At 51.1% G+C, this 25,196-nt stretch overlaps 1 protein-coding gene across 1 annotated transcript in view; it reads right to left on the reverse strand.

The window, feature by feature from the left end:
• JAKMIP1 (janus kinase and microtubule interacting protein 1) overlaps positions 1–25,196 on the reverse strand; it is a 78,737-nt gene that overhangs the window by 18,622 nt on the left and 34,919 nt on the right. The window contains exons 8-17 of the mRNA XM_008566326.1: positions 22,436–22,564; positions 20,259–20,387; positions 18,390–18,473; positions 15,019–15,081; positions 13,159–13,257; positions 10,432–10,533; positions 9,628–9,681; positions 9,017–9,082; positions 2,172–2,240; positions 696–773 (exon numbers count right to left, since the gene is read on the reverse strand). Of these exons, the coding sequence (XP_008564548.1) occupies positions 696–773; positions 2,172–2,240; positions 9,017–9,082; positions 9,628–9,681; positions 10,432–10,533; positions 13,159–13,257; positions 15,019–15,081; positions 18,390–18,473; positions 20,259–20,387; positions 22,436–22,564 (873 nt within the window). The remainder of the gene's footprint in view (positions 1–695; positions 774–2,171; positions 2,241–9,016; positions 9,083–9,627; positions 9,682–10,431; positions 10,534–13,158; positions 13,258–15,018; positions 15,082–18,389; positions 18,474–20,258; positions 20,388–22,435; positions 22,565–25,196) is intronic.

Below are 25,196 nucleotides of genomic sequence, written 5' to 3' on the forward strand. Positions count from 1 at the left end.
TGGGGATCTGAAACCATGACCTTGACATTATAAGGCTGCTAACCTGTCAGCCTCCAGACTTTGTATACTACAGTAGCTTCTTCCCACAGCGGGTGGCATTGAACTCCAAATTCTCTCTACTGTGGGGACATCCTGAAATGTCCATTATCTCACTCAACATGCCCAGCCCATGGGAGAATTCCCCTCAGTGCCAGGAGCACTCGGCTTTGAGTGTAAGGACATGTGCACCTGGACACCACCTTATCTTACTCTAAGCGCCAGGAAGCCAGAAGCAGTTCTGTGGACCGAACACAATGCCGCATAGGACTTTACAACTATCACTCACTCTGATAATCATCTGGCCCCAACTCACTTTTTCTATTATGGGAAAACTTGCTTTGGGATTTTATATAATAATATTTAAGTACAAGCAAACATAAGAAAGTTTCTTGTCGTTTATCTCAAATGATTTCTGAATTTAATAAGTTTGTCTAAAGAAACCATCGAGCTGACTTGGAGTCGTTTTGAAAGTCATGATTGGTTTGGGAACAGTGACAATCTGCACGGCTCTCCAAGTCTCAACGTGGAGATGGCATTTGTATTGCTCCCACGTGGCACTGGCGAGCGCCCTAAACGCAGTTTCAGGCCCGAAGGAAAAAGCAGCCTCTAATGTTGAGTCTAAAAAGCCAAAGTGTCAAACCCACTTCTGGTCCTACCAGGTAAGCCTGGTCAAGGGCTTGCTTCCTGTAGTCCAGCTCCTCCTCCAGGTAGCCCTTCTGCCTGCTGAACAGGTCCTGAAAGAGAGGGAGGTGCCCTTCAGAGACAGGGGCAGAGCAAGAGTTGGTACCGGTGTGGCTCTTCAGAGCCAACCTGTCCACCTTTTGCTAGAGAAGGACGTCTCCCCAGATTGAGGACACTTGGGTGAGAAGGGACTCGGTGGTCTTCCCTGCATGCCCCCTGCAGAAACCCCCAGCAGGAGCCTCGCTGACCCACAGCTTCCTTAACAGCCACGCCCAGCTGCCCAAGGGGACCTTGGTCAAGACTTCCTCCAGTTTCCCTTCCTCTTGGGTGCCTGGCTTCGATGAAGGGATGCCACCTAGCACCTGGTTCCCAAGCCCAAATCACAGGAGTCCTTCTAGGTTTCTCTTGCCACATGCCTGCTGGTGGCCCCTGAAGATGGTCTCAGGAGTTCTCAGATGTGCTCTTCTTCCTGCCTGGACTGCGTCACCCACCTCCTGATTAGTCTCACTGCCACACACCTCTCCTCCACTTCCAGGGTCACTCCCCAAGTCCCCACAAGAGTGATCTCTCCAGAACACAAATCCCTTTCCATTACTGATTTGAGGGTCTCAGGGTTAGAGGTCATCTATTGCAGCCGCTTCACTCTATAGATGAGGAAATAGAGGGCCGGAGAGGACCAGCGCCTTGTCCTAGGTGCCACAGTTCAACAGTGGCAGAGCTGGGCAGAAACCAAGGCCTTCTGTGCCAGCCCAGGGCTCTTCCCAGATGACACGTGCCTCCAGGCCGTATGTGACCCCTGCTACCTTCCTCCTTCTCATCCCACCTCTACTGGGAAAACCTGAATTGGTCTTTGAGGAGTCAAACACTAGGCCTTCTGGGAAGCCTTCTCTGACCTCCCCAGGCTGGAAAAAAATCACCCCTGAACCCCCATATGCCAACAGCCCCCTGGCATATGTCACCACCACCACCATCAGGTATGTAGGGTGCCACACACTGCACAAAACTGATTATGCATCCAACATCTCTCCTCCCCACAACCACAACCCCACGAGGTGCAGATTGGAATCCCCAGTTTATTGAGAAAACTAAGGTCCAGTTTCCCAAGCTGTCATGGTCAGCAAAGACTCAAGCCCCATCTGTGTGTCTTTAGAGCCACTGGGCCATGCACCTCTGTGTCACAGCTGTGTCTCTCCTAATGTCCTCATGAGCATATGACCCTGCGGGCCTGTGAGCCCAGGATACCGCAGAGGCTCTGAAAACATTTAAGTGAACTAATGACTGAATGAAAGAGTAAGAGAATGGATGATAATTATTCAGAAGAGCCACAAGTACAAAAAAATTTAGAGATGCATGCAAATAAATACATTTGAATATACATGCAAAGCCTTCCTGAAAAGCCAATTACCTGAACTCTTTCAAACTCACCCTCCCCAGGTAGTCGAGTCTTTTACCTTTTCCTTCTCCAGGTCCAGCATCTTCTGGGTCAGGGCCGCCTCGGTTCCCTCTATTTGCTTCAGCCACTAGAAAACAGCAGGACAGGAGGGCGGCAATGTGAGACCCAGTGCCCAGGGATTTGGAATGTCCTCATCTGTGCACATGTTGTGGCTTCATCAGCAACAGACGTTTGCTCGGGGATCGATGGGTGCATGGCTATCACACACGCCTGTGCATGTGGATGAATGTGGCTGCACGTGCCTGTCCCAGCAGTATGCACAGGGGCGGATGGTGTGAGTGGTACAGACATGGCATGGGAGCGTAGGGCTAGTGATGTGTGGGCTGCTGGCGTGTGTGTGGGAGCTTTGCAGCTGAGTATATGAGTATGTGTCACTCTGTACTGAATGGGTCACGCACGTGCCCTTATCTGGCCCCCTCATGACCACCCCATGGGGTAAGCAGAATTTCCTCCATTTTGCAGGTAACTACAGGAACGCTGAGTTAGGTAACTTGCCCAAGGTCACACGGGTGAGGAATGGGATTTCGAACTCAGCCTGCAGGACTCCAAAGCCACTGCCTTCATCGCTCCAGCATGGTGAGTTTGAGCAGCCAGGCGCCCCATGGTAAGCAGACTGACAAGAGGACTCCCGTGCACGCGGGAGCAGGTGAGCGCCAGGGTGTGGGGTGCAGGCACTGAGAGCACAGGGGACCTCACACAAGCCATGAACTTGTGGGCATGCACCTGAAGGGCAAGGAAGGGTTGAGAGGTCTGGCTGGGGGGTGAGCCCTGAGGCAGGTGTATGCGTGCAGTGCGTCCACCTCAAGAGAGGGCAGGAAGTCCTCATCACAGGCTGTCACAGGCACTGAGGGACATCTGGGTTTGACAACTCACAGGAGTGAGTGCCTTCAGCCTCCTCATTGCTAATGCGGACAGGGCATCACCCTGCTGTCTGCCCTCCTGTGGTCCTGCCTGCTGACCCTCCCCCTTCCTGACTCCCTAGTCACCATACCCTGCTGCAACCGATGATCTTGGCGCCCTCAGGCCTTGCCCTTGGCCTACCCCCAGGGTTCTACCCTCCCTTACACTCTCCTCTCTCCTCTCTGTTCACTCGGAAATGTCTCCTCCAACTAGGTTGACGCCACCACCCTGCACCTGCTCCTCCTCCCCTGCCTCGAGGCACCCCAGCCACGCCCCAGCCTCCCAGGGCCCTCTGGTGGGAAATCCTCCCTGGCTCCCTCCTGCCTCCACTTCTGACATATTGGCTCCACCCCCTCCTGTTTCTCAACCCACCCCCACCCTACCCCACTCCCTCCCCAGCTCAGGCCCCCTCTCAGCTCCCAGGCTCACATGTGACCCTCCACACACACCCCACATCCCTTCCTACCCACCCGCCCCCAGCATATTCTCTCACAGACACGCATCTCCCTCGCAGAACTTCCCTGCTCTGCTCAGAGCCCTCCAAGGACCCCTTGCTCCTGACAAGGCCCTGGCCAGGTGCAGGGGGGCCCCCGCTTGACAATCACAGCTCCATCACTCAGCACTGTCCCCTACCTGCTCACAACCTGGGCCCTAGTCATCCAGAACTGCCTTTAGCTCCTCAACCAAGTCAAGCCCGCCTTCACCACAGGGCCTTTGCACGTGCTGCTCACTCTACCTGGAGCATCCCTACCTCCCCTAACCCCAGCCTCAGCTCCTCCAGGAGCCCATCCTGCTTCCTGAGACCATGAGGTCAGCTGTCCACGGATGACTGTCACAGTCGTATAACTTCGTATAATGTATGCTATACGAAGTTATTACGCCTCCTGTTTCTCAACCCCCGCCCACCCTACCCCACTCCCTCCCCAGCTCAGGCCCCCTCTCAGCTCCCAGGCTCACATGTGACCCTCCACACACACCCCACATCCCTTCCTACCCACCCGCCCCCAGCATATTCTCTCACAGACACGCATCTCCCTCGCAGAACTTCCCTGCTCTGCTCAGAGCCCTCCAAGGACCCCTTGCTCCTGACAAGGCCCTGGCCAGGTGCAGGGGGGCCCCCGCTTGACAATCACAGCTCCATCACTCAGCACTGTCCCCTACCTGCTCACAACCTGGGCCCTAGTCATCCAGAACTGCCTTTAGCTCCTCAACCAAGTCAAGCCCGCCTTCACCACAGGGCCTTTGCACGTGCTGCTCACTCTACCTGGAGCATCCCTACCTCCCCTAACCCCAGCCTCAGCTCCTCCAGGAGCCCATCCTGCTTCCTGAGACCATGAGGTCAGCTGTCCACGGATGACTGTCACAGTGCTCACCTGACAGATGCTGTTGTCTGTTCCCTCCCCCACTAGCCCCAAAAGGTGAAGGTGGGGACCACATCTGACTCTGCTGGATTTCCTTGCCAAGCACGAGGGCTGGCACACAGCAGGTGCCTAATAAACTCCTGAATGAAGAAGGATGTGTGGGTGGGGAGGCCTGGCGTGGGTGTGTGCTAGCTCCACGGAGGCTCCCCACTAATGTCACAGGTAGCCTGGCTCCAAGCGTGGGCTCCAGAGCTAGCAGCAGCCAGCACCCAGCAGAGCACTTCCTTACACACTGCTAAGAGAGGATTGCAGTTTCACAGACATAGGTAAGCATATTTTCGATGAGGAATTAAAAATGTTTCATTTTTCATATCCTATTGCAAGCAGTCATAAAATGAATAAAACCAAAACAGGAAAAAAATTCCAGTTTTGAATCATTACAACAAGCTGCTCAGAATAGTTTCTGTAGGACAATGTCAGGCTTTTTGTTATTGTGGTTAAATATATATTATATATACACACATGAGGGTACTTCACAAAGTTCATGGAACAATAGAATTAAAAAGCATGAATCCATGAACTTTGTGAAGCACCCTCGTATATATACTTGTATACACAGATATATACACACATGCATATGTGCACACAGTGCATTTATAGAGAAAATTTGACAAGTCCTTTCTAGCAACTGGGAGCAGAGCACAAGGACAGAGAAAGCTGGCCAAGAGGATCCTGACCCAGGTGAGGTGACGAATTTATTATCAAAGGGTCTGGCCAGATATTTACTGAGCCTCACTCACTCCTGGGAGAAACTCCGCATCCGTGCTCTTCTCCAGCCCCAGGAGGGAGGGGTCTCAGGGCAGGGAAGTGAGTCCGCCCAGCAAGGAGATGCTGCGGAGCAACTGGGCATCCTCCTTGGGGTGGCCCACTGCAGGGCAGGGGCCCACCTGGGGTTGTCCCTCAGGTGCAAGGCCCGGGTCCCCCAAAGGCTGGCAGGCCAGTCTCCCTCCTCTCCCTTCGGGGAGGGCCCCAAGGCTTTGACGTGGGGCCAACAATTAGAAGTTTCTACTGGGGTTGCAGGTCTAGGCCTCATTCTCCAATGCATTGTTACCAGCAAGAATGTGGATTTTTAAATATTTCCATCTTTCTGAGTCCTGTGTCTACTTCTTGATCAGCTTTGAACTTGAGGGAGAAGAGGTGTGGCTGCTGATGACCCACACACCCTCACACGTCTTACATTTAAGCATCTCTGGAGGGCACGTGCCACGTGCCGAGGTCAGCAAGACGTGGCCCCTGCTCTTGTCCATGGGGACGGCTTGTCTGCCTGTGCCCTACAGACCGAGCAGGGCTTCCCCGGTGTGAGGGGAGGAAGGCGCACAGCGCGGTAAGTGCCACTTGCAGCGAGATCATGTGACATTCCTTACGGTTTGGGTCGCACTACACTCTCACGCTAAGAAATCAGCTTTGTGCCTTCCAAAGAAGACTGAAGTTGACTTCAACTTGTTCAAATACCAGTATTGAATGACAATTTTATTGAATGAATGACCCTTTTTTTAAACTAATGGTATTTGGTAGAGAAAGGACCAAGGCCTATCGCCAAGCCCATCTGGCAAGTGACAGTGCAGGGCCCCGATCCCCTCTGCGAGCCTTTCTGCAGTACCTCTCAGCTCCAGGGTGAACAGCTTGTCCCTGTTTGCCCACAACTGTCCCTCGTTTAGCACTGAAATTCCCACATCCCAGGACACCCCTCAGCCCTGGGCAAAGTAGACTGAGAGTCACCCTAGGGCTCCTGCCAGCGTTCTCAGGGGTCCCACTCAGCTGACCAGTTCCCACCCTGCCCAATGGCCCACTTTCCATCTTGAGGAGCGTTCTCCACACCAGCCTTCTCTCCAGGCAGGGAGAGAAATACAGCAACTCCTAACGTACGTGATCTTCATTCACAGACAAATGGCAGAACCTGATCTGAGAAAACACAGGACCGGCTTAAGTCCAGTTCCCAAGGACTGTCCCAGCTGGGGAGCTGGGCACTTCTGTACCAGGCTCAGAGTCCGGGGCCCATGTTCAGCCCCAGGCCTGGCCCCTGCTCCCACCCATTCTTGCCGGATTTGGGAGCAGCTGGCCAGCTAGGGCGGCCAGCACAGCTCACTGGCATTTAGTGCGCAAAGCACTGCACCAGCCTGGCCAGTTTGGCGAGGTTCCGGTGGTCAGCAGCAGACAGACAGCAGCTGGCCCGGGGCTGGTGAACGTGAGCAGGGGATGGCAAGGGGCAAAGCAGATAGGCCCTGTGTCCTCAGCTTTAAGGGAGATGCTGACCTCGCACAGATGCTGAGAGGGTGTGCGGGGCCTGGCACACCTGTTCTTTGTCAGGTGTGGGGAGGAGATAGCAGAAACGGCTCAGGTGGGAGAACTTAGCACCTTGCAGAGAGCTGCTCTCAGCAAGGCCGTGAACCTCCTGCAATCTGTTTCCCTGACCCTCAAGGAAGCTCTGGGGATTAGAGAGGCAGCAACCCACCAACGCCCACTGCCCAGTCCCACCACAAGCCAGCCACCGAATCATTAGCAGTTTCCTGCTCCCCGTTCAACTCAGCCACAGCATCGATCAAGCACCCCAGGAACCAAGTATGGCACCTAGTGCTTAATTTAACCAGGTAGCAATGCTTGGCCCTGCTTAAATATGTGGCGTCGTGAGCCCTGACACTAACCCTGCAAGGCGCCAGGACTCTTGGTTTCATGGCTCAGAGAAATTTAGTGACTAAGCTGCTGAAACCCCTGCGTTGGCAAGTGGTGGGCCAAGACCCCAGCCAGGGGATGCCTCTCTGATGCTGAGGCGGGGACTGGAGGATGCAGTGTGTCCACATCCTCTGGGGCTGTGCTCAGCACTTGGCACCTACAGGCTCTTCCTCAGTAAATGTTGGAATGAATGTTGCATAAACTGTCACAAGCCTTTAATCAGCACTTTACACGACATTATATGGAGCACCGTTGCAGGAGGCTAGACACCATGCTGTGTTCTGCTGATGGAGGGGATGCTTACTCAGTGCGTACCGTGTGCCCAACACTGGTGTCACTACCTGCATCTGCTCAGCCCACAGCAGCTTGGTGTGAATCATCATCATCCCACTGCTCACCTGAGGAAGCAAACTCAGCCAGGTGACGTGATGGGAACAGGAGAAAGCTGTTCCGATCCTGCGTCACCACTTCCTAGCCGTGTGACCTTGGGCAAGGCTTTTTCATAAGTCTGTCACCAACATTTAGTGCCCTTGATTGGGAGAACGGGGGAATGAACAGATGCCCAGGGGGAAAAAAACTATATTTTTTAAATACCCTTTTAAAGATTCTGCAAGGAATCCCAATTAAGATCATTAAGACCTCATCATCACAAAAATAGCATTTTAATGTTTTGCTCATGTGCTTTGAAAGGAAAAGATCTATGAACTACATAAAAAGGATATATCTAAAACTTAACCCACGTAAAATGCAAACAAATCAAGAATGTATTTTTTAAAAATAGGCCAAAATGTTGTTATCTTTAATATGTGAATAGAGAGGTCAATAAGAAGAACAATAACAGCAGATACGTACTTGCTGAATGAATAAATGAATGAGTGAATGAATGAATGAACAAACAAACCCAATGGAAAATCCTCCAAAGAAATGCAATTATAATGCATAAGGAAGGAGAAGAAAATACATAATACATGTCAAAAACTCATTATCACTAGCACCCAAATAAATGAAAATTAAAAATAGGTCATCGTATAGTTTTCCACCTATCACATTGGCTGAGTTCTCGGTGGCAACATGCCAGGTTGGGCATGAAGTCAACAACATGGCATCACTGTTGGTAGAAGGGCGGTTGCTGCCAATTTCCTGGAAACCGTTTTGACAACACCAAAGCCTCTACAAACATTCTCACCATTTGGCCCAATGATTCCACTTCTAGAATCTATCCTACGGGTGCATTTTTAAAAATGTAGATAAAATGTATGTGTAAAGATGTTTATTACCGCATGATGGTAAAGAGAACAAAGTGGGAACGCCAGATATCTAGCAGCTGAGGGATGATTAAGTAGCTCATGGTATAGCCATAGGATGGAATGACGCAGAGCCATTAAAACAGATGTCTTTGAACCACTTTAAAAGGCATGAGGGAAGCCAATAAAGCAGGATAAAAAACTTGATATCAAGTATGATTTCAATTAAGTTTTAAAAAATAGGGGACTGGATGGTTAGCTCAGTTGGTTAGACCATGGTGTTGATAACACCAAGGTCCAGGGTTTGATCCCTGGACCAGGCAGCTGCCAAAAAAAAAGGGGGGTGGGGGCATGTGGAAAAATCTGGAAGGAAATATGGCAATGACACAGATGTTTCCTCAGTGCGGTTTTTCCTTCCTTCTGCTGTCTCTGAGTTTTCTACAATGGTCACGTGACTTCCCTGGGCACACGAGAAGGCATGCATGTGTACATGCAGACACCCACCACCCGATGCATGCTCCCCAACCAAGCCACACACAATGTACAGTGTCTTGTATGGTGCTGAGAGGTGGGACAAGGCGTGAGCACAGAAATGCCGCCGGGTCTACCTTTTCACACAGGGCAAGCACAGTTCCAGCCTGGATTATTGCAACCTGTTCTTCATTTCTCAAATTCTAAAACACAAAAATGGGCAAAGGCATTTTACACTGGATCCCAGGTCCACGTGCAGAGCGTCAGCACCAGCAACTTGAATGGCTCCTCTCTGAGCTGCCCCCCAGGATCAGCCCCCGCTCCCTACCGGGGGCCAGCAAGTCAAGGCAGACGTCACATAGCGGAGCTCCTGTACCTCTGCTTGGGGACATCTCACGTAGTGGCACTTAGCCTCTGAGAATCAGGGCCTTGTTCAAGCCAATCTTTTGGGAAGGCAAAAACATCACTTTCCGATTTCAGCCCTCACGAGTGATCCCCCTTCTTTCTGGGTAATGAGATCTTATGCTTTTTAGTCCCCTCGTCACTCTCAGGCTGTAAGGACGGCCCACTTCTGACAAATGCAGACCCCGCCACCCACACAGGAACACGGCCATACAAAAGCCTTACATTGTCTTATTAGATCTCTCACGCCAGAGAGAAATTAAAAACAAAACAAAACGAAAGTCACACAGAATACACCCAGATCAAAACAAGAACACGAAACCAGAAACCGATCGCTCATAGTTACCCCGTTATCGCCAAGGATATCTAATTTCTTCATAAGTTCAGAAATATTCACATCCTGGAAAAGATTTCCAACGTTCACTTTTATGTGAGCTGTAAAGACCATCCACACAATTTCTAGCACCACGACCTTCACTCTGACAAGACACCACACTCTGTTCTTTCAGTGCCTAGAGCAGGGCCGAGTTTTCCTGTCCATGGTTCCTCGGGGAAGTGAGGGAGAGAAGGCGGGACTGCAGCTTACCTGCTGAGCTGTGCACCAGCACAAACGCTGCTTTCTAGAAAGGCCCATGGAACCGTGTGGGTCGGAAGGACGCTGCCCACAGGGCCTAGCTGGGCTCCAGGCTCATGGCAAACACTGGGCCATTCTAACAACCACAGCCACCATTTGCAAAGCACTATCTGCATGCCAGGCACTGTGCCAAGCACTTTATGTGCGTTCATTATCTAGTGTCACTGTCACCCTGGCTTCATGGTGTAGCTACTGCCATCTGGATTTCATAGCGCAGAGACTGAGGCTCAGAAAAGTTATGGGCTGGAGCTAGGCAGGGATCAAGCTGGGGCTTGCACTCAAGGCTACATCCCAAGTCTCTGCTATTTCAATGTGCATTAAAATAGAGTAACATTTGGTGATGCTTTAAAACATGGACTATCACTTTCAGCACAGGGTGGAGGGAGGGACAAGGGGTATCTCCTTAAAGTCAATTCTATCCCTGGCACAAGGACACAACCCCCTTTACAACTGAGCCTGGCATTCAAGCGAGCCCTTGGCCATCGGTTTAGAGGCGGCACCCCCCAAGCACGCTACCTTAACTCCTTCCTGGTGACAGAACAGCTGGAGAGCGCTGCTGTTGTTCTCAGGGAAGGTGGTGATTTGGAGGTTAAATGCTGGCGACCTCCGCTCTCTCTCCTGGGGAAAAGATTCGGTTTAAAAACAGAACTTGGTTGGGTTATTTACCACTTGCCATTTTCCCATGTTACTCAGCAAAAACCAATGAATTCCAGCCGTCAAAGGTGTTACTAAAAAGCACACAATATCCTTGTTCGTGAAACACGATGTGTTCACGCCTTTCCACAGCAGCAGATCTCTTTTGGAAACGTGTTTACTTCTTGCCCATTCAGCTAGGAGGAAATGGTTAACAGGGTATCACAAGTGTTATCTGTTCCAAGATCAAAACCCATGGAGTCACAGAATTACAAAATTTGATAAAATCAGCTGCACTAAGTTTCAATAGATAACAAAAGCCACCAACTGTGGTGTATTGTTCTGTGCACATCATTACCCCATTTAATCCTTGCACAACTCCACGAGGCAGGCATCACTGCATTCATTTTGCAGACAGAGAGACAGAGGCTCAGAGGCGCTGGGTCCGAGGTCCTGCTCTCATGAGCAGCAGGGCCAGGACCCTACCCCAGCTCCACACTCTTTTCAGTATAATCTGCCAATTCTGTTCACAATTTTTTTTTTTGAGATGCACTAACAACCAATGATCACTCTAACTCTGCCTTAGATGTATAGCCAAATCTCAATTACTAAGAGAGGAAAAGCAAGCATTTTCCCAGAAGAGGTGCTTATTAATCATACATAAAGCAACAAGCTTTAAAGAAAGGACAGGAGAAGCCTGCTTAATTACTTACAGGGATAAAGCGCAGTGGCAGAACAGTACTCTGGTCTCAAATGTGTTTAAACCTTTAGTAACAGACAGATTAGTCATGATGGGTCGGCAGAGAAGACCTTTTGACATTACACCTCTAAATCAAACTCCTTTAACTTGACCAAAGTTACAGTAAGAAAAAAATAGCATGCTTTGGACTACTCTAGCAGAATCTAGCTATAGAATCAACAGGCTTCTTTAAGAATTCAACTAAGAAATATAACCAACATGAGCAGGAATTTAGATGGCAGGTCTTAAGAAGAGGCTCTTGGGTAGGGTTGAGAGAGAGAGGAAGGGCAGGGCCATTAATTCAATTCATTTACACGAAGCCCTGACCTGGCTAATCTAAGTTTGCAACAGTCTAGACAGAAAACCTTATTCCTTTATTAGCCAAGAAGAACAAAATTTGTAATGGTTCATTTTTACAGATGCTTTTCTACTAACAATACTTATTTAAATGAGGTCTCTATAGAAAGGATGACCCAAAAAGCTCATCTTTTACATGAACAGAAGTCAGAAAACTGGTTTCTAATGGCTCTGAAGCATGTTGGAGACACTTAAAATTCTAGTAAACTGAGCAGTGCTTTATATGAATTCTCATGAGAAAGACTCATAACAAAGACTTGTAAGAGGTTTTCTAACAGCACAGAAATATTGACAACAACCTTACATAACTCCCAATTTCTGTCACATGAAGAAAAAACACTCAGGTCATGCTCAAGCAAGAGCTGAGTAACACAGTGACACTTGGTGCTGAGAAACCCTCAGGCCACGGTCCCTGCCGACACCACAAGGTATGGATGGAAAGTTTTGATGCAGACAGTTTTAACTCAAGCCAGGAAGAGAAAATGAAATTAGAGAAGCCACAAACACTGGGCAGGTGCTCAAGTTGAGAGTGTCACACATGCAAAGGTCTCAGCTGAGAGAGCAGAGCTGCATCACTACAGGTGCTTCTAGAAACTCATCACAAAAGGGATGTTGAAAATGTCAATGATTTTTAAACGGAAACAAAAAAAAAGGATTATGAAGTCCCATGAGAGCAAGGCAACACAGTAACACACCCGAGGCCAGCTTTCGGTTGGAAACCTGTCAATATTATCCACTGAAGCCAACGCCGTACACTGGGCAAGTTCCTGAAGGAACATGACTTCTGCACATGAACAGCATTCAATCTCCCTCCAGAAGTTTTGAGTTGCAGTTTGCATTACAAATAGCAATTTCTTTAGTCCAATATTGCTGCAATGCCTGGGTCTGTATTTACTGGACAAAAGAGTTTGAGCTATGTAACTAGCTTTCTTAAACACCTATGCAAATGCATCATTCTAACCTGTCTTTACTTACCTTGTGTTTACCTTGGCAAACAGTAAATGGGCTCAAACTGGCATTAAACACATTATAGACTCAAGTGCTGGCCAGGTCAGACTCTGCTATTTCATAAGGTGAGACTCGCGGCATGCAAGATCACTTAAAAAGGTGTGTTATTAATTGCAACAGTGCTTCTGTCCGGGTTTGCAGAATGCGTGCCTGGTGACTATGCATGCAGGAAAGAAGTAGTTATGGAAATGAAACACAAATAAAAAAGGCAAAATATTGCAAAAACAAATTATTTTATTAAGTGCAAAACAAGCTGTAGGCAATAAATATATTAGCTCTGGTACATGTCCATAGACTTCCGTGAGCATTCTCTCCAGAACATATTAAGGCAGTGAAATCATTCTGAACATACAGATTTAAAAAAGAAAGAAAGAAAGAAAGAAAAACTATAACATGTCCCCTTTACACATGCTTGAAAACATCTGCGAGCTTTACATGAATTTCAGTTTGGGTTCAAAGAGAATGTCTGCTCCGTTTGAGAGTTTACAACAGATAGAGTCTCTTACTTCGAGTTCTAGCACTCTGAATTCTAACAGCTCGTTCTGATCCTTGGCATCTTGCATTTCGTTCTTCAGCTGGTTCTCTTCCATTTCTAGTCTGTAAATCTAGAGCAAAGACAGCTTAAGTTAACGCGCACGAGGGAGAGCCACTGTCTCTCACTGGTGGGGAGCCGGGTCCTACCTCAGCGGTGGCCTGTGGGAATCAGTCCTAACAGTCACCAGAGGAAGGGGCAGGAGAGGGCAGGGTGGGCAGCAAGGGTGGGAGGCAGGTGCTGCAGGCCTCCTGCTGATGAGGCTGGGAATGAAGACAGAGCCTGGCCCAGGGGAACAGGGGCTTCTTATATATTTGTTGAATAAATGAATGATGGGGAAACAGAGGCACAGAGCTACTAAGTCCCTCCCATGATGTCACGCGTGGGGGAAGCAAGAATACAACACTGGTGCTTCCACTCCCAAAGCCTGTCCAGGGTCTTTCCGACCTGACTCCCCAGAATCAGCCCACGCAGACAGTCCCAGCAAACTGCAGCAGGAGGCATGGTCACCCTTACTTTCCCACAAAGCTTTCATGGGAAGCCTTGATGGCAGCAGTTACCCTGAGAGCACAGATCAGTCTGGGAATGAGACTGCCTGGATCCCAGACCCGGCTGGGAGACACTGGACAAGTTACTTAACTGCTCTGTGCCTCAGTCTCTGCCCAAGGAGGGTTGCAGCAGCGCGCCTCTCCTGGCGACAGCGAGGGGCACCAAGATGACATGTGTGGGTGAGGGCTTTTGGAGCTCTCCTGATCACCACGTCCTCACTCCTCCCCCATCAAAAGAAGGATCAAAGAGGGCTCTCTGCGGGGGTGGGGTGAGAGTCCACCCCCACGGGACATTTGGAAATGGTGAAAGGGTAGAAGTTTCTGGGGCCCCCAGGATTTAGTGAGCAAGACCAGGGATGCTAACACTCTGTTAACGCACAGGGCCAGCTGCACAACAGCGGGGTCCTGTCTCAAATGTCACAAATGGTCACGAGAAATGCAGAGCAGTGAATCGGCCACACGGCTGGTCAGCAGTAGAGCGGGAACTGGGCCAAAGTCACCTTCCAAGGGGGCAAGGCCAGGCTCGTCCAGTTCTGGCATCTAAGGATGCTTAAAAGCTAAGGCCTAACCCAGGGTCTGAGTCCACTCACACGGAATGTCCAGAAAAGGCGAATCTATAGAGACACAAAGTAGACTGGTGGTTGCCAAGGGCTGGAGGGGTGGGGGATGGGGAGTGACTGCAAATAGTCAGGAGGGGAGAAATGTTCTTAAACTGCATATGGTGATGGTTGCGTAACTCAGATAATTTACTTTTAATAGAACTGAATTGCATGTAAGGAAAAAAAACAAAAGCTATGGTCTTATTCCTAAAGCATTAGATCCACTTCCTAAGCAAACTCCCTGAGAGAGCTCTGAAAAGTTCCATGACCAGAGAGGGAAGGACAGAGGCTCAGCTCCCAGTCTGGATCGGCTAACCTGGGCTAAGATGGCCTGGGTGCCTGCACATCGATCAGTGCCTTAGGTGCCAAAAGGCTCTGGAACCCCAGTGCAATGGCAGAGGTGGCCTGGGTGCCCAGTGTCGGCAGCACGGGCCAGCCCTCACCATTTGTGCAGGGAGCCTGGGAGGAACCAGCTCTGCGGGCACTGCCCCAGTGGATGGGCCAGGACTCAGGCTCTGGCTCAAAGTGAGGAGGACGTTTCTCCTCGTGAGAGCCACCCCAGCCCTGAGGCCCCTCACTGCTAGAGGGCGCAGATGGCGCTGGGTGAGATGCATGGGTCTGAGCAGGCCTCTGCGGTGCTGGTTGATCCTGGACTCTGTGATTCTCCGAAGGGGGCAGATCACGTACCTTTTCCAGCAAGTCTTGATTTGTTCTGATGAGCAGCTGCTTCTCCTCAACCCACTTGGAATCCTAAGGAAAAGTACTAAATATGTTCACACTCATTGAAGCAAATAGGAAGCTGAGTAACAAACTTCTGGTGAGAAAAGTCACTTTCTATGACATTTTCATAGAAATTATCATAGAAAAGGACAGCAGCTATATGACCTCATAACCTTTAAACCCCCAAAGAGAAATGGCAGGTTTGTAGAACATCCTTCTATCTGTCCATATTCCCCAAAAGCACAACAGATTCATTCTGTAGGTACCATCTACAGAGACATAGCTCAATGGGGACTGAGTCCACGCTGGCAGACCCTCTACGCACCCTGAAGGCTGACCCCATGCCCCCCAGTCTTGTCACAGTTACATCAGCACACCGTCACACATGTAAGTTCTGCGAGCACACAGCACTAAATCTATCTTTTCACAGCGGCATCCCCAGAGCCTCGCGTGGTGCCTGCACACAGCTGGTGCTCAGTAAATATGGAATGGACAGATGAATAAACAAAGGCCCAGGAAGTCTTTGCTAAACCTCTTCCTCCCACTCTCAGCTGCTCTGCAACAGAGCTGGGACTGGACCAAAGTCCTCTGCTAAGGGGGCCTGGCCAGGCTAGTCCAGTCCTGGCATCCTGGGACAATTAAAAGCTAAGGCCTAATCCAGGGTCTGATTCTACTTATATGGAATGTCCAGAAAAGGCACTGGTTGCCTTCTGGGACTCCTTCCACCTAACATATATCACCCTGCATCATCACTGTGTCAACCCATGTGTAAGCCTCACAAGGATGGGAGTCCCTGTGCAGACAGCTGTGTTCCATTCACTTTGTCATCTGTGGTGGACTGTTTATGAAGGTGCAGCAACAGTCCTTCCCATCTCTGTGTGCACACCCCTTTGCAATGTGACTCTGCAGCTCCTCCCATCAAGAAATGGGGTCTATTTCTCCAATCTTGAAGCTGGGCTTGGCTGTGACATGCTTTGACTACTGGGACATTAGCAAATGTGACGTCAGCAGAGGCTTGGAAAGTGCTTGTGTACTGGGGTTTCTCCTTTTTTCTGCCCCCAGACCACCAAGTAAAGAAGCCAGGCTGGCCTCCTTGAGGATGAAAGACCTGGCCAATGGCTGGCACCAACATTCGGACTGGAGAGTGAGGCCATTTTGGGCCATCTAGACCCAGCTGTTCTACCAGATGACTGCAGCCTCAAGAATGACCACAGGTAAGAACAGCAGAACAACCACCCAGCTGAACCCAGTCCAAATTGCCAACCCACAGAACTGTGAGCAACTAAAATTTTTGTTGTTTTGGACAACTAAGTTTTGGGGGTGTTTGTTACACAGCAATAGCTAACTGATATGTCAGCCCATGCAACAAGCACAGGGCCTGGCATAGGGCAAGGGCTCTGGCAAATGCTTGCTGAATGAATGGCCATTTGTTTTGCCCCCAATCAGCCCCTTCCTTTAAAAGACATTGAGGGCAGAGCAGGCCCACACACACAGGATCCAGCATCCTCAGGCAGACAGCTAAGCTAGTCATGGACTGTGATCAAACAAGTCACCAATATGTGAGCTCAGCCTGGAAGAGGAAACCAAGGCCAATGGCAAGGAGGGCAGGAGTTTGAAGAAGCCTTATCATCTCTCACCTGGACCTCTGCCCTGGCTACTTCTGAGCCTCCCTACTTCTCCTTCCTTAATGTGTTAAGTGCTATTATTAGCCCCATTTTAAGCTTCATCAGTTTGTTCTGATGAGCAGCTGCCTCTTCTCAACCCATTTGGAATCCTAAGGAAAAGTACGAAATATGTTCACACTCACTGAAGCAAATTGGAGGCTGAGTAACAAACGTTTTAAAGATAAGGAAGCTGAGGCACAAAGAGATTATGTAATGCATCCAAGGTCATGCAACAAGTAAGTGGCAGAGGCAGCATGTGGACCTAGGCAGGCTGGCTCCAGTGCTCAGGCTCTGCACCGCTACCCTGTCTCCACGGAGAACACAGGACCACAATTCACAGAACCCATACCTGAGAGCTGGGTACTCACACTGTCCCCACTCAGTCCCTTTATCAAGGTTGCTGTAGTCAACCACTTTGAATCAGGCACAAGTTCTGGTTACTGGCCGTCTGTCTTAATTTAAAGCTCAGCCACAACCTTGAGCCCTCATCCTGGCAACTGAGACCAGTTCTGAGCCATCTGCTCTGTGGTGCCTTCCTGACTTCCTCCCTGTTAAGCCTCCTGAAACATCTTGCTACCCCCTCCCTTCACACCCACCTCCCCCAACTCACAGCATCCCACCAGGCCCTAGGGCATGTGTGCACCCTGCCAGAGCTCCTCAGCCCCACCACCTGGCTGTGGGCAGGGGTGTCCCCACAGATGGCCCCCTAGAGGCACCAGACACTCCGCCTGCCCCCCACACTCCTCAGCACCCTCGCATCAGGCAGGGCCACGTGACTGGTTCGGCCTCTCCACTCCCTGCCAAGTAGAGGGCGTGTTCTAGACAGAGCAGTTATGGCATGGCGGTGCCTCCATCACACGTCCCTGAGAATCCACAGGGAGTGGACCAGCCTCTGCCTGCAGTAGGGACAGGCAGTGTGGGCAGGAAATAAACCTCACTGTGCTAAGCCCACGAGACGTCTGCTGATCTGTTACCACAACAAAGCCTTTCCGATGGAGAAGACAGCGAGCTTGCCCTGACCCGTGGCCTGTTGCTGTCATCTTCACATGCCACCCAAGAGGATGGATTTCCACCCAGAGCCCTCTCCATAGTCTCCCCATCCCAGGAGACGGGTCTAGGACCAGGCTTTGCCTTTCTACTGTGTCCTACTAACAAGCAGTCCTTGCCTGATCAAATTCAGAGAATGGGGACATGGAGGTGACTCTAATCTGAGAAACACAAGGCCCCAGAGTTTTCTATGACACCATCACAGCATGGAACCCTGTTGCTATGAGACCTAAGTGTGGCCTCTGTGATAACTGAGAGTTAGTCATGGGCATCAGATGATTTTCACAATTAAATCTTGATGGGCAATGGCAGCTCTTCTTCAGGGTCAAGTAAAAAAAGGTTTTAGTCACCACTTTGCCTTTGGAATTATCTCCTATTGTTGTGCATTTGGCAAACAAAGAAAAAGCCAAGTTAGAATTTCATAACATTTTTTTTTAATTCAGCAAACAGGCGCACTGGGGAGCATATTCTCGCTGGGGTTCTGCTAGTGTTTTTTCCTCCCGTGTCTCTGGAGCTCTCAGTGTGGCTCTGTAGACCATCCCCCTCAGCACACAGGCGAGCCCCAGGGGCAGGACCATGGGGACAAAAACGTGAAGACTCCCAGAGCACACGAGCATCCCGGCTCACCTGTCCCTTCTCAACCAACAGCTTCTCCAAATCTTCTATTTTGGCCTGACACCTCAGCAGATCAGCTTGTAACTGTTCCCGAGTCTGAAACAAAAGAGACCAGGAAGTTAGCGGGTGACAGAGAAGTAGAGAGGACCATGCCACAAGCCACACAATGCCTGGGTCGCTTAGAGGCAAACGTGAGAATGGGCTCATTTTGAGGAGCACATATTCAAACCTGGCCTGCCAACGGCATTGAGGCACCCACACCAGCTATCAGGTATAAAATTGTTGAGAACTGGAAGGACCTGAGAAGTTACCAGTTCTAAGTCCTCGATTTTACAGACAAGGAAACTGAAGCCTGCACAAGGGACCAGTTTCTTCAGGGGGGTGAGTGAGCCAGAAGCCAGACACATTAGGGTCCCAACCCTTGCTTGCTGCCCAAGTTCAGCATCTGCTCACTCAGCAATCACCGAACTCGCGAGTGCTTTCATACCTGCTTAGCCGCTGCTTGGGCTCTGTATCACCTACAACAAGGACCAAAGCCCACATACCTCAAGGACTAGGCGGGTAATATAAATAAGGGGAAGCCAGCTGGAGGGGGCAGAAGGTAATAGGGAATGGTGGGGACTGTGGCAAATTGGAGGCACATGTCCCACCTCAGGGAGACACTACCACCCAGCTGCAGACAAATGCTGCCACATGGAAGGGGAAGCCTGGTGTTGCCAGATATTGTGATCTTCTAGGAGAAGTCAGGAATCTGGGTTTCTCTGTGAAATCTCTTGATTTTTAAATCTTGGCAAGTAGATGAAATTAAAAACAGAACAAAAATGATTCAGTTCAAACAAAGCCTAGCAGTTTATCTCCTCTGGCCTACAGGACAGATGCAACGTTTTACTGGGACAGGAGAAGCTTCCCACCCCGCCCCTCTGTGGCCTCCTTCCCCATCACTCCTGGCTCCCACCCCACGCCCTCCGCCCACAGGGCTGCTGACTGCCCCCGAGCTGGCCACACTTTGCAGTGGACTCTCCTCTCTGCATCTGCCATGAAAGTCCACCCCTTTGTGGAATTCCCAAACACGGTTCTGAGAAAGATCACAGACTCTGAGTCAGAGAAACCTGGCTTTGACTCCCAGCTCTGTTAGGCACTGCCTGGGCATCTCCGGGCAAGGTATTCGGTTTTTTGGAGCCTAGTTTCCCCAGTCAGAAGATTGGGCTAATTCCTCCTATCTCAAGGGGCCACTGTGGGATTGAAAGGGGCGATGGGCGCAGATAAAGCACTGGTGCCAGAGGGTGCTCTCTGGTAGTCCCCCACGCTCCCAGAAGGAAGGGCCGGAAGACCCTAGTCTATGTGATTCCCAACATTGGGAGAAGGGCCAGTGGGTGGGAGTTTCCAGAAGGAGGAACTCAGCCACACATGAGGGATAGCATGGCCTGGACTGAGGTGACCAGAGAGGACCAGAGTGCCTCGTGGGCTGGGAACACTCTGAGGGTCCCTACAAGAGTCCCATGGGGATGTTCTGGGGGGGTCCTCAGCCCTGGAGGGAGATGAGCTTAAAGCCTACAAGGTCAGCCAAGTCTGAAATTTCATCATTTAGCCTCAAGTTCTGAAAGTGTTCTCTCTTGCCAACGGATGACGCAGGTGACATATGTCAGACAGGTAGAATCATTTCTTCTGCCACCTTAATGCCCCAGAGCTCCTGCCATCACACTGAGGACACAGAGGTAGTTCTGGAACACTGCCACAATGGAGACTTTGTTCCCCATCACCTCTCAGAATCCCCTCCAAGTGTCAAAGGCAGGGGGACATGACAGAACCACATCACTGGAATGGCAGGCACAACCTGGCCTTCTGCCCAGCCCTCGCTCGCCCCTGGCCTGCTGCACTTACCCGGGCCTCCCGCTCAGCGTCCAGCGTCCCCCCCACCTGCTCCTGAAGCAGGGCGTAGGCTCGCTGCAGGGCCTGGTACTCCCTGGTCAGCTGGCAGAACCTCAGGTCAGCCTCCTCCCTGGTTGTGGTCTGAACATAATGGACAAGAAAAAGAAATCAAGCACATGACCTGTGGCTCCATGTGCGAGCGCTGACTTAGAATCAAATGTCCGTATTTCACAACTGCTGCCACCGAGCACTGAACAAGCTGGCCAGTGCCAGAAAGTAATTAGGACACGGGAGCGAAGGGCTGCTGGGAGAAGACATCCTCTCTGCTGTTAGCGCTTTTCCTAGGACCTCCCTGACCCAGGAAATAGCTCGAGTCCTGTGGGAGCAGGTGGGAGAACAAAGGGCAGGGGTACTACCGAGCCAGCCCCCACTCCATAAGCGAATGTTTAGATTGTAGAGGGACCCTCCAGCCCAGCACATCTCATTCAAGAAACTTATCCTAAGGACACAGCCACATAATCATGCACAGGTGCAAACACCGGAAGAGCATTCAACATTGTTCCCAGCTGTGAAGAACTGGACACAACCAAACACCATCATCAGGGACCCCTTAAATGCACGATGTGCACCCATGTGAAAAAGCTCCACAGGTCATGAGAGAGGGTGAGGGAGAATCACACGCCGACTTTACATAATGTTGGCTGGAAAAAAGCAAACCGAAAAGCACATGTCTGTCTGATCCTGTTTGAGTTCAACGTAACGGTATAAAAATGAGACCTGGTGTTGGGGCCAAGGATCATGGCTGAGAACATGCCCTAAAAACCAAGTAGCCCAGCATCTGTGCAGGACATGCCAGGGGTCAGTGCTGTTTTCCCCAAAATGGGCAAGGTCCCTTCAGCTGGCACTCGAGGCTTAGGCTGGTGGGCTGACAGCAGGGATGGTGTGTCTTTCTCCCAGCATGAGGAGGGATTCCAAGGGGACCACCTGGAGAAGAAACAGGCATCCCCTGGATTTCAGCACAAGATGGCAGAGCAAAGAGGAGGGCCTCCCTGGGGGCAGAAGTGCCAATGTCCCAGCATGTGCCAAGTTTTCCTGTGGCCGAACAGACTCCTGGGAGGAAGCTGGCTTACAGGTCATTCTAGAAGAGACTCCACAGAGAAGGCCCCCAGGAGCAGAAAAAGGACCCCAGCCCAGAGTTGGTGGGAGGCAGACAATTCAGAGTCCTAGGACTTGGTGGTACCAGGAGAGGCCAGGCCCATAGCCCCACCAGGAAGCTGCGGGGAGTGGTCCTAGACAGAGGGCAGTCCCAGCCAGAAGGCGTCACCCAAGGTCCAGCTGCTCCCAGCATGTCCCCCCACGCCCTCCCCACCCAGGCCCCTCGCTAGGCTCAGAGAAAAGCTGCGGGCGTTGCAGGGAGGAGAGACAGAAGGCAAGGCAGGGAGCCAGCAGCCGAGCCTGATGCAGGCCCTGGGGGAAAGGGAAAGGTCTGTGTGAATGAAGTCTGGAGTTGAGGACAGTAGTCAAGGGTGACTATTCCTGCCACTGGAAGGCCCACGAACACCAGGGTCTGCTGAGATTTGTCTCAGCTTTCCTGAGAGAATTCAACCGGGAGTGGGTGAAAGAGAAAGACGCTCTGGCTCCCTTGTGAGTCCAGCTCGTTCAGTGACACTGTTATGCCCCTGGGTGGGTCAGGAGAGGGCCAGCTGGTGACCTTGGGCTCAGACTTCAGGTGCTGTTCCCTTTCCTCTTTCTACTTTTCAGGATAGTTTGCATTTTCTCCTACAATACTTCATCTTTGCAGTCAAAACAGCAGTGATGCTGTTTCCAGTGGGTGGTGTATGAGTGTGTGCACATGTGCACGGGACACAGCATCACCGAGAAACTTTCATTGTGAAGCATAAAGAACACCAAAGCAACACACATCAATGGCTCAACCTTGGTGGCCACAGATCTTCTTGGTGAAATCAGTGCTGGGGAAAGGAGGGGCCCTACGTGCTGCTCCCCTACCCCCAGCGCCATTCACAGAGCCCACGACAGTGGGGACCACCCTCCCTTGACACCATTGGCTTGGACAACATGTTGGCAGCACAGGCCAGCTGAGGTTTGAAACCACAGGTGAGGGAGCAACGCCTGCGGCTGTCAAAGCAGAACGTGCCACCACGAGGCGCCAATCCCAGTGGTTTGCTTACATCGTCCAAGTCTTCTTCAGGTGTGGCCGGGGTCCTGTCCGTCCTGTCTGTGTTGTAGGATGTTTCCGACAATGTTTCTGAGTCTACAGACTCCTCGTCAAATCCAAAAAATGTCTCCACAACATGCTTCTGTAAAATGCAATTTTTGTGACATAAGGAACAGATAGGATTACCAGAGTCCCCAACCCCATCATCGTCATCCCAGTGCAGAGAGGGCTACGTATCTGTGCCACCAGGGCATCCTAAGATGTGGTTGGCGGGCTTGGTAACTGACTGCATGGGACAGGAGTGGCAGACGTGGTGGATGAGCACAGCCTGTACAGCCAGAGCCAGCCAGCCCAGCCCTGGCTCCAGGCTCGAGGGCGACTGACCTACACAAGTCAAGTAGCTCCTCTGAGCACCTCCCTCTCTAGCAGATGGGCCTGCGAACACAAGAGAAGGTCACGTGTGCACTGTGCCCAGTGAGGCACCGGCACTAGGTGACACTCGGTGACACAAGCAGCATGCCTGCTGCACTAAGGAGAAGGGGCTAGACTGAGTGAGATGTCCAGCTCCAAGGAGAAGACTTGGGATGAATATGGATGCAGGAAACAGGTAAAGACTCAGAGGCGTAGAGAATCCATATGTTGACCCCAGGGCTCGGACCGCAGGGCAAGCATGTGGCCCAAGTCTTTACCAGACCTGCACTGAGAGGCAATTTTCACTTAATTTTTATTGTAGAAAACTTGCGACATTTACAAAACTGGAAGGAATAGTGTGATGGGCCCTCATGCACCCGTCACTCAGAATCAGAGGCAACTTTACTGCCCTGTGTGATGGTTTCTGGGTTACCCTGCCCAGCACTCCTCCTACTCCAAGTGCCACGGAATATGGAGCTTCATTCATTTATTCATTCACTCATTCATTCATTCAGCAAACACTGGCTGAGCACCTTCCACGGGTCAGACACTGGGTCAGGCCTGGAGGAGACACAACACGATCAAAGCCAGGCAAGGTCTCTGCCACAAGAAGCTTCTGTCCCCTGGAGCCATAACTAAATTCCAGAGCCAAGCTCCGGGCTCCTGCTGGCACATCCAGAGCACGGCTCCTCCCAAAGCCCCCATTCCTCCCCAGTCCACGGGGTGGGGACAGGGCGCACCCCAGTGCTGAGGCCCTTCCATCCTGCGTGTTTAAGCCAATATGTGTCTGCAATCTCCTGTCTGCAAACGTGAGAAAAATGTGGCTGGCACGACCACTAACAATGTGATTTGGAAATAATTCAAACACAGGGAAGGGGATGGGCAGGCCCACTCTGCCACCCTACACGGTCTGCGTTTCTAAAGAGGCTCTGCGGGACACACAGCAACCAGAGTGGCAGGCACCTGCCTTCCTGGGCACTGCCTTTGCCTTGCTTTCCATCCTCACTGTTAACACGCACAGGGACGTGTATCTCCCTCCTGAACTCCAGACTCAGCTGAGTCCCCATGGGTTCCGTGGGGGTCCTCGTGGACAGCCAATGTCCCCCCAGACCTGCTTCCCCCACATTCTAACCTGTGCTCAGCAGCAGCTGCAGTACATCCCCCCAGCTGCTCAGGCCCACGCTGGGCATCCGCCCTGACTTCCCGCTCTCTCACACCCGTGCCTCATCTAGGAGGAGTCCTGTCAGCTCCACCTTCACCCCAGGATGTGACCTCTCACCCCCCACCAGCCAGCACCTCCATCTTGGTCCAAGCCACCATCAACTCTTGCCAAAATTATTAAAACCACCTCCCACTGGCTTCCCTCCTCCTGCCCTTGTCCCTCAACATGGTGGCCAGGACAAATATTTTAAAACAAAGTTGTGTCACGTTAGTCCTATGCTCAAAACCCCCAATGGCTCCCCTCACACCCATGTAAAAGCCAAAATCCGTACAATGCCCTTCGTGATCTGCCTCCCACCCGGCTCTGGCTACCTCCCTTCTGCTCCAGCCAGGCTGCTGAGCATGCCCCTGTGCCTTACACACACCTGCCACAGGGCCTTTGCACTGCCGAGATGCATTTCCCCAGAATCCACACGGCTCTCTCCCTCACTTCCCTTGGGTCTTTGCACAAATGCCACCATATCAAAAAAGGCTCCCCTGAACACCATGCCCAAGTCCCCACTACCCTACCCTGCCCAGCCTCTCTATCCTCCTTCCTTTCTTTTTCTCCACAGCACATGTCACCACCTGACATCAGGCACAGTTTGCCTACGTGTTTATTGCTTGTCTTCCTCTCCAGAACAGAAGTTTCCCGAAGGCAGGGGTTTTGGCCCTTCTGATCCCCATTGCAGCCCAGGGCCCAGCACACAAGAAGTACTGGTTATGAAATGAGTATTCACAAACACGTCTCTGTCGATGCAGTAAAGGCCACCCACAGCTTCAGGTCTGCACATGACGCCTTCCCATTCATTCATGGAGCACATCAGTAGGACCACCACCTGGTTATGCACCCCAGGTGTGTCTAACAGGTAGGAATGTGGGGACCTGTTAGGCTCCACTGACTTCAAATGGCATTTCTCTCCTCATAGCTGCTGGAGACAACCACATACTCCAATCTACCCTCTAGGTGAGAAACCCCGCCTGACTTCAGGTGTTAAAAACTCTACCAAGGATCTCTGGAGAGCAGAGGTAGTGACACCCGACTGACAGTAATGAGTACCTTCCAGGAGTGAAGCCCCTCTGCACGCACACGGTCCATCCCCCTGAGCTCCAGGCTCCGCCTTTTTCTGGGCAGCTGCTCAGCTGACCTTATTTCTTGTAAA

This window comes from Galeopterus variegatus, unplaced genomic scaffold (genome assembly GCF_000696425.1).
Source record: "Galeopterus variegatus unplaced genomic scaffold, G_variegatus-3.0.2 Scaffold234, whole genome shotgun sequence".
Lineage (NCBI taxonomy): Eukaryota > Metazoa > Chordata > Mammalia > Dermoptera > Cynocephalidae > Galeopterus > Galeopterus variegatus.